Genomic DNA, 8,547 nt, shown 5'->3' with positions numbered 1-8,547 from the left:
TCTTACCTTGACAAAACGGACTTCTCCCCATTACACATTTCCATCGTCCAAAAAATCTCAATATTCACCGATTATCGTTCTCATAATCCAACACTTCCCGCAGAAACATAAATCTCATTATTTGAAAACCCTTAAAAGTTTTCTCCTGTTGAAGTTCTTTTACTTATATAAAGGTACGATCTTTATGCCGTTATGGAATTTTGTGTGTGCCTTTTTTTTTTTTTGGAAGAATTTTATATTATTCAGCTTTCTCTGCATAAAGGTACCATCTGTGTGTATTATGTTACTTTGAGTGTGTTGTGTTTAGATTATTTGTGCTGTATTCCAATATTGACATGATCTTTCGTTGAATTGAACGAATTCTGAATATGAAACTTGAGTCTCATTTTTCATTTCTTCGAACAGTTCTTTGTAGGATATAATTCCGACCATGAATCCAGACAAGTTTACTCACAAGACCATTGAGGTCCTTGCCAGTTCCCATGAGCTGGCCATGAGTGCTGGACATGCGCAGTTCACCCCTCTTCACTTCGCTACGGCTTTAATATCTGATCCTCAGGGTATTTTTCGACAAGCCATTGCTAGTGCTGGCGGTGGCGACGAGGCTGCAAATTCAATGGAGAGGGTCATCAACCAAGCTATGAACAAACTGCCGTCCCAGACTCCTCCCCCTGACGAAATCCCAGCAAGTAGTTCCCTGATCAAATTAATTCGACGAGCGCAATTCTTGCAGAAATCCCGTGGTGACACCCATTTGGCAATTGATCAACTGATCTTAGGCCTCCTGGAGGACTCTCAAATCCAAGACCTCTTGAAAGAGGCTGGAATCAGTGCAGCCAGGGTGAAATCGGAAGTTGAGAAGTTGCGAGGGAAAGATGGTAGGAAGGTGGAGAGTGCTTCTGGGGATTCATCATTCCAAGCTCTTAAGACCTATGGCCGTGACCTTGTGGAGCAGGCTGGAAAGCTCGACCCTGTTATTGGCAGGGATGAAGAAATCCGGAGAGTTATTAGGATTCTTTCTAGGAGGACTAAGAATAATCCTGTCCTCATTGGAGAGCCTGGAGTGGGTAAAACGGCTGTGGTTGAGGGATTGGCTCAAAGAATTGTTAGTGGTGATGTTCCTAGTAATCTTGCAGACGTGAGGCTTATAGCATTGGATATGGGAGCTCTAATCGCTGGAGCAAAATACAGAGGGGAATTCGAAGAGAGATTGAAAGCTGTTCTAAAGGAAGTTGAAGAAGCTGAAGGAAAAGTGATCTTATTTATTGATGAAATTCATCTTGTTCTGGGTGCTGGGCGCACTGAAGGATCAATGGATGCTGCCAATCTCTTTAAGCCTATGCTTGCAAGAGGACAATTGCGATGTATCGGAGCCACAACTCTTGAGGAATACAGAAAGTACGTGGAGAAGGATGCTGCATTTGAGAGGCGTTTCCAGCAAGTTTATGTGGCTGAACCTAGTGTCGCCGACACAATCAACATTCTGAGGGGGCTGAAAGAGAAATATGAAGGGCATCATGGTGTTAAGATTCAGGATCGAGCTCTCGTGGTTGCTGCACAGCTATCATCTAGGTACATTACAGGTATATATACTTGACTAAACAAGATGATTTCTGGGTTTCTTTGCGTGTGTTCTAATTAATGGTGAAATAATCTGACATTGATCTGATTACAGGGAGACATCTGCCTGATAAGGCAATTGACCTTGTAGATGAGGCTTGTGCAAATGTTCGGGTTCAACTTGACAGTCAACCTGAAGAAATTGATAATCTAGGAAGGAAGAGAATTCAATTGGAGGTCGAACTCCATGCTCTTGAGAAGGAGAAGGACAAAGCCAGCAAAGCTCGGCTTGTTGACGTGAGTATTTTGCATAACAATTCTCGGATTAATCTGAAGTCTCACCTAAATATGGTGTTATTTGGAACTTACAAGGTCTGACAATCCTAAGAGTTTTTCAGGTAAGGAAGGAACTTGATGATTTGAGGGATAAACTCCAACCTTTGATGATGAGATACAGAAAAGAAAAGGAAAGAATTGATGAGCTCCGGCGACTCAAGCAAAAGCGGGACGAGCTTTTGTATGCCTTGCAGGAAGCTGAAAGGAGATATGATCTTGCTAGAGCAGCTGACTTGAAATATGGAGCAATTGAGGAAGTGGAAGCTGCTATCGCTCGGCTTGAGTCAAGTGCAACTGAGGATGGAATGCTGACGGAAACTGTTGGACCGGAACAAATTGCAGAAGTTGTGAGTCGTTGGACTGGCATACCTGTAACAAGGCTTGGCCAGAATGAAAAGGAGAGACTGATTGGTCTCACTGAGAGGCTCCACCAAAGGGTTGTAGGACAGAATCAAGCGGTTGCAGCTGTTGCAGAAGCTGTGTTGAGATCTAGAGCTGGGTTGGGTAGGCCGCAGCAGCCAACTGGTTCATTTCTGTTCTTGGGTCCGACTGGTGTTGGCAAGACCGAGCTTGCTAAGGCTCTTGCTGAGCAACTATTCGATGACGACAATCTGATGATCAGAATTGACATGTCTGAATACATGGAGCAACACTCTGTTGCTCGACTGATTGGAGCTCCTCCTGGGTAAGTTCGATCCAGTTTTCGAAAGTTGTTCAATGTTTCATCACATTTCAGCAATATTTGCTAACTATAGTTTTAAATTTTCAGCTATGTTGGCCATGAGGAGGGTGGGCAACTGACGGAAGCAGTAAGGAGACGTCCTTATAGCGTTATTCTTTTTGACGAAGTCGAGAAAGCGCACCCAACAGTGTTTAATACTTTGCTGCAAGTTTTAGATGACGGAAGGTTAACCGATGGACAAGGCCGAACAGTGGACTTCACGAACACCGTTATCATTATGACATCAAATCTTGGAGCTGAGTATCTTTTAAGAGGACTAATGGGCAAGTGTACTATGGAAAGTGCGCGCGAGATGGTTATGCAAGAGGTACTCCTTAAGTGTTTCATTCTTCTACTGTAAACTAGAACAACATTTCCAGAATGGTTACTTAATTCGTATTTTTTATCAGGTGAGAAAGCATTTCAAGCCGGAGTTGCTAAATCGGCTCGATGAGATCGTGGTTTTTGATCCTCTTTCTCACGATCAATTGAGGAAAGTGTGCCGTCTTCAGCTGAAAGACGTTGCCAGTCGCTTGGCAGAGCGTGGTATCGCCTTGGGAGTGAGCGAAGCAGCATTGGATGTCATTCTAGCTGAAAGCTATGATCCTGTAAGTATAAGTATCATCAGTGGGCACTTTCAACTTATTTTTGACTTTCTTTTCTAATGGAAATCTAATCGCATGGCTTAATAATACTAGGTGTATGGTGCAAGACCTATAAGGAGATGGTTGGAGAAAAGGGTTGTAACCGAATTGTCGAAAATGCTTGTGAAGGAGGAGATCGATGAGAACTCAACTGTATATATAGATGCGTCACTTGATGGAAAAGAGTTGACGTACCGAGTAGAGAAGAATGGAGGGCTTGTTAATGCTGCAACGGGTGAAAAATCAGATATATTAATTGAAATTCCAAATGGTTCAAGAAGTGATGCTGCCCAGGTAGTAAAGAAGTTGAAGATCGAAGAAATAGTTGATGACGACGGGATGATTGATGGGATGATCGAGTAAACTTTTGTCGAAAATCTTGTATGGAAGTTGAGAATCAAAGAAACAACAGTTGATGGTGATGAGATGATGAGGTTTTTCTTGTATATCGTATTCGACCTAAATATGTGTTTTGTGTGTTGTTCATAATGAGTCCTATGTAGCAGGACATTAAAACTTATAATGCATTTTGTTGCCATTAGGTTCAAACTATAGTTCGAGAGTTACACATTAAGAAAGCATGTCAATAGCATATCCTTATGAATTATAAGTTGTAAATAACTTTTGCCCCGTAGAAAGACGAAGGCGTTATAAATAGGGTTACAAATAATTTTAAAAAGAAAGATGGTGTACAAATTGTTTGAAGAAGAAAATAATTGAAAAAACATTGCCAAAATAACCTTAACGATCTTTTCATATTCCCTTCTTATGATATAATGTAAATGGATATTGTCCATATATTTTCTAGTAAATAGTTTTATTTGTTAAGTTTCTTTTTGTGGTGGCTTAGGGCATTGATGGGTTTCTTGTCTTTTAGAAGGTAGAACTAGGCTTAATGGTTACGAGGTTGAAAATTAAGTGCTTGTTCAGGAATGTTTAAAGTAAAATTAAGATTGCAAAGCAGGTAATGGTTACAAGTTTACGAGACGTGGATAAAATGTTGAGTAATGAGTACAAAAAGGTTCCATCTTTTGTACTCTTTACGATGTTGCATTTGCATACAATCAAATTTGCGATTGTAGGAGCCTCTCGATGTTTGGCTTGGTGGTGGTGGTGGTGGAGGAAGCGATGATGGTGGTACATTAGGGGCATGGGTTTTGAAATGGTGATGATGGTGAGATGATGTTTGGGTTGAGTGATTGTTTTGTATGTGGTCGCGATATTGATGAGGTGGTTATTTATGGTAGGTGACGGTAACAGCAAATACCCGTAACACAACGTGTTATACTTCTAACACTTCCTTGCACTTACTTTTGATCCAAAGCTCTTTTCTTGAGCAATCAAAAGTGGAAACTTTCCAAAGGCAGCACATTTAAGAGCTGGAATAAATTCCTATTCATGTAATCTTCCGAAGGGATGAGAATCTGCCCATTCTTTCAGTGCCTGCTCTTATGCGGTTATTAGCTTTATAAAGATCCACCATTTATATTTTTCAAGGAATTTATTTAAAGTAGAAAATTTCCTTTTCTTTTAACTACAATTAGTTAGATTACTTTAGTTTGTATTTGCTTCTGAAAGAGTATATCTTTGCCCCCTTCAAAATTTATATGATTTGCTTTATTTTATTTTTATTTTTTGTAAAAAAACTCACCCTTGTGGTAGTTGAAAAGAAAATTCTTCGAAGTTTATTTATGATTTAGGAAAAATTGCAGCAACAGTCCTAAATTTTTGGGTTATTTGCAAATTTTGCCCTAATATTTGATTTGTACTAACCATAATTTCAAACCTTTTAAAAATTTGCAGGTATAAATGGATATCCATTTAACCGTTTGTTAATCAAGAAAAATGAATTTTAATCAATTTTAAATAGCAAAATCGTAACTTTCCAATTTTCTCATAGTAAATAATTAAAATAATTAATTAAAAATAAAAAATCATCATCTGACGATCGGTAATGAAGGGTGTTCAGCCAGTTGCTATAATTTTCCCTATAAGTAATGAAGCCTCCTTATAACTGGACCTAGTCGGAGGGGGTCTACTGCACCCACTTTTTATTCATATATTTTGTAGGACCCTCCACTATTCCTGTATTGAAATTTCATCTAAACAAAACAAAAGACAATTATAATAACTAACACCATAGTTTAAAACCAACTATGTTTTTGTATGCGACTCGAAAAAGATGACGATCGTATTCAAAATAGTGAGTTTTTCCATTTTTTTTAATTAACTTGTACATAATCATGTTTTTGTTCACACAAATATTACGAATGATTTTTTTTTCTACTTTTTTTAAAATTTATTTTCATATTTCTGTTCGTGGATATGATTTCCATTTAAATTTTTCAATATTTTCGATTTTTTATGTTCCATAAATCGTAATGAAAACTTAGCCTTAAATAAAATAATACGAGACAATATCAGAGGCACCTCTTAAGCTTTATGAAAATATCAAAGATAGATCCTCATGTTTAAAAATTAATACTAAAATGCTTAAAATGTATTATCTTGATATATATAAAATGCCTTTGTAGGAGAAGAAAATAAAATTTTCTACTATTAGTTGCAATTTAATTTGTTTTCTCTATTAATAATTATTATTTAAAGACCTCAATAATCCATTTTTCCTGGGTCAATGTCTATTTTGTATTAAGGTTGGAAAAGAGAATATGTTAAATAAGATAACAAAAAGCTTTCCAACCTAGAAAAAGAAAGTAGCATAAGCAAATAAATAAGAGTTTTGCTATGTATATATTTGGGGTTGACACCTCGAATGACAGTCACCTTACAAGAGGAGGGCCCGCAAAGGTTGACGAATGTATAAATAGCAAAGCCCAATAAATAATATGACAACTTTAAAAAGGGACATAAAATCTAACATCCAATCAACGTAGATTCAATATTTAAAGATAAATTAACAATCGGGAGTCAAAAGAGTAAAATAACAAGTTTATATGTCAAGTACACTTGTCATACTATTCGTCATTATGCAAAATGCGTAAAAAAAAATTGGCTCATGGCTACTCTCATAATCACATCCCTCAATTTGTCCATAACCAAACCCTAGTAAATCTAATCCTCCATCCATATCATCGTGTGCATACGAAAAAGCATCGCGTGCATAACAAATGTCTCGTGACGTAGGAATAAAACTATCGGCTCCTCCGAACTGCAGATTTGGACCTAGTGTACACTAGATCTTTCATCGCAACTAATACTTATAAACTTTGTGCATGCATAATTTTGAATATGCATACTTAAAATTTAATTTAAAAAAAAAAAAAAATTTGTTGATGCTCAAAACTTGAAATAGAGGAGGTTAGTATGATTTTTTTAAGCATGAGGATTTGTCTCTGATTTGTCATGAAGTCGGAGAATGTTTTTTATCTTGTCTCAAATGTTATTGATTCCCATTATTTCTATTTTATGTGCAATTTTTATGAAGTAGTAAAAGAATAATAATAACCTTATTGATTTTCCAAATGCCGCAATTTCTTCCCCTCATTGCGCTGGTAATAGTGCTCCAAGCTAAAGATACTACTCCTTCTTTCTCGCTAAAGAAAAAGTTTTCAAGAAGAGAGAGAGTATTCACAAACCGACACCAAAGGTAAAGAAATATAGAAAGGTTAAAAAGAAAATAAAACAAGGTACTTAATAGGGTAAATCACAATATAAGTACATGTTTGTCAAAAATTACAATTGATTATAATTAGTGAATCTCAAGAGATATATAATTAAAAAGTAAATTAAAATTGTGAATTTTACGAAACGGACACGGAGCAGGGTCGGCCCTTAGAGTTTTGATCGAGGTTCTAAACGACTAATTATTATGAGACTTTTTTATTGAAAAGTCACGAGTATGTCCTTTAATTGACCGTACAATAATATATGTGAGATTGTGGACAGATTCCGAGACATTTTTTTATTACAAGGCCCCTCAAATTTAGAGGTGCCATTGCCTAGTTGGCTTTGGGCTACTGCCGAGCCTGGCACGGTGTACCAGCTTAGCCAAAATCGTATTAAGGGAATAAATTTAACATTGGTTAAATATCGAAATATTGACCAGCTTAAATAGATCTTGGGTCACTCCTCTTAACAATGTTGACCTTATTAAGATGGATCTCAAGTTTTAACATGGTATCAGAGCTCAGTAAACTCCAACGAGCTATTTGATCAGATTAAATTTAAAAAATGAGCACATGGATTTTAAAATTGGTTTGCTCAAAAAGAGCCACTATCTTGCGAGGCATATTAAGAGAATAAATCTCACATCGATTAAATATCAAAATATTGGCCAACTTAAATAGATTTTGACCCAGTTATCTTAACAATGTTGACCTTATTAAGATGGACCCTAAGTCTTAACAAACCGTCTCACCACCACCTGCATCTAATCCTTTCTGCGTCTACCACTTTTTCCCTCTGGCATATATATACCATAGACACACAAACTCTCTCTCCAACCCCTCTTCTCTTTCTGTTAAGCTGCAAATTTTAGGGTTTTCAGTTAAAATTTGTTCATCTCGTCCTCATCCATGGCTGGTTTAGTACTGTTTCTGCTGCTCATTTTGGCTATGGCTTCTAATTCAAGTAAGTAAACCATTTCACTTCCATTTTCTCCAAATTTTATCCTTCATATGTATTCGAACCTTTTGGTAGGTGCTACTGCATCCACATGGTGCATTTGCAAGGAGGGAGTCAGTGAAGCAGTTTTGCAGAAAACCCTGGATTATGCCTGTGGAAATGGTGCTGATTGCACTGCCACTCGTCAAAATGGAGCTTGTTTCATCCCTAACACAGTTAAAGCTCACTGTAACTACGCTGTCAACAGTTATTTTCAAAGGAAAGCCCAAGCTGCTAGCGCTTGTGATTTTTCTGGCACTGCTCGTGTAGTCACATCTGATCCTAGTCAGTCTCCTTAAAACCTACTTTTCTTGTTATTATAATTATCAATTTTTTGATGGTAAAATTAATAATTTATTTTAATCACCACTATTTTTGAATTACATATTTTATCATCTTTTATCAAAATTTACTAAAAATTTAATTTTAATCTCTATCGAATAGGGCTAAATATCACTTGCGAATGGTAGTATTACATGTTAGACTAGTCTAAAAAAGTGAAATTAATTTTAAGTAATTTTTTACCCGACTATATATTTGGATACTGATTTTTTATTGTTTTTAAGTAAAAAAGCATTTGTTCATATTTGAAGTAATCGATATTTTAATTCTAAAAAAGTAACTTATTTTTAAATATTTGACAATAAAAAATTATTTTTTTTT

At 36.6% G+C, this 8,547-nt stretch overlaps 2 protein-coding genes across 2 annotated transcripts; both read left to right on the top strand.

Moving 5' to 3' along the window:
• Positions 1-32: 32 nt before the first annotated feature.
• LOC111402358 (chaperone protein ClpB1-like) lies at positions 33-3,815 on the top strand. The gene is made up of 7 exons (XM_023030592.1): positions 33-173; positions 406-1,583; positions 1,676-1,857; positions 1,959-2,581; positions 2,666-2,945; positions 3,028-3,225; positions 3,316-3,815. Exons 2-7 carry the CDS (start codon positions 431-433, stop codon positions 3,622-3,624), a joined length of 2,745 nt encoding a protein of 914 aa, XP_022886360.1. The 5' UTR covers positions 33-173; positions 406-430; the 3' UTR covers positions 3,625-3,815.
• A 3,829-nt stretch (positions 3,816-7,644) lies between these two features.
• LOC111402356 (PLASMODESMATA CALLOSE-BINDING PROTEIN 2-like) lies at positions 7,645-8,204 on the top strand. Its single transcript, XM_023030589.1, has 2 exons — positions 7,645-7,851; positions 7,921-8,204. Exons 1-2 carry the CDS (start codon positions 7,797-7,799, stop codon positions 8,181-8,183), a joined length of 318 nt encoding a protein of 105 aa, XP_022886357.1. The 5' UTR covers positions 7,645-7,796; the 3' UTR covers positions 8,184-8,204.
• The last annotated feature ends 343 nt before the right edge of the window (positions 8,205-8,547 follow it).

This window comes from Olea europaea, chromosome 10, assembly GCF_002742605.1.
Source record: "Olea europaea var. sylvestris chromosome 10, O_europaea_v1, whole genome shotgun sequence".
NCBI classification, from domain to species: domain Eukaryota; kingdom Viridiplantae; phylum Streptophyta; class Magnoliopsida; order Lamiales; family Oleaceae; genus Olea; species Olea europaea.
Note: the sequence above shows the minus strand (reverse complement) of the source record. Positions and strands in the feature narration are given on the sequence as shown.

What these genes read in the sequence shown, in the direction of transcription:
- LOC111402358 (XM_023030592.1), top strand. Translation starts at nt 431, where the DNA reads ATGAATCCAGACAAGTTTACTCACAAGACCATTGAGGTCCTTGCCAGT. An exon ending in ATCATCTAGGTACATTACAG is followed by an intron (nt 1,584 to 1,675) that starts GTATATATACTT and finishes ATCTGATTACAG; the next exon opens with GGAGACATCTGCCTGATAAG. An exon ending in CTGATTGGAGCTCCTCCTGG is followed by an intron (nt 2,582 to 2,665) that starts GTAAGTTCGATC and finishes TTAAATTTTCAG; the next exon opens with CTATGTTGGCCATGAGGAGG.
- LOC111402356 (XM_023030589.1), top strand. Translation starts at nt 7,797, where the DNA reads ATGGCTGGTTTAGTACTGTTTCTGCTGCTCATTTTGGCTATGGCTTCT. An exon ending in GGCTATGGCTTCTAATTCAA is followed by an intron (nt 7,852 to 7,920) that starts GTAAGTAAACCA and finishes ACCTTTTGGTAG; the next exon opens with GTGCTACTGCATCCACATGG.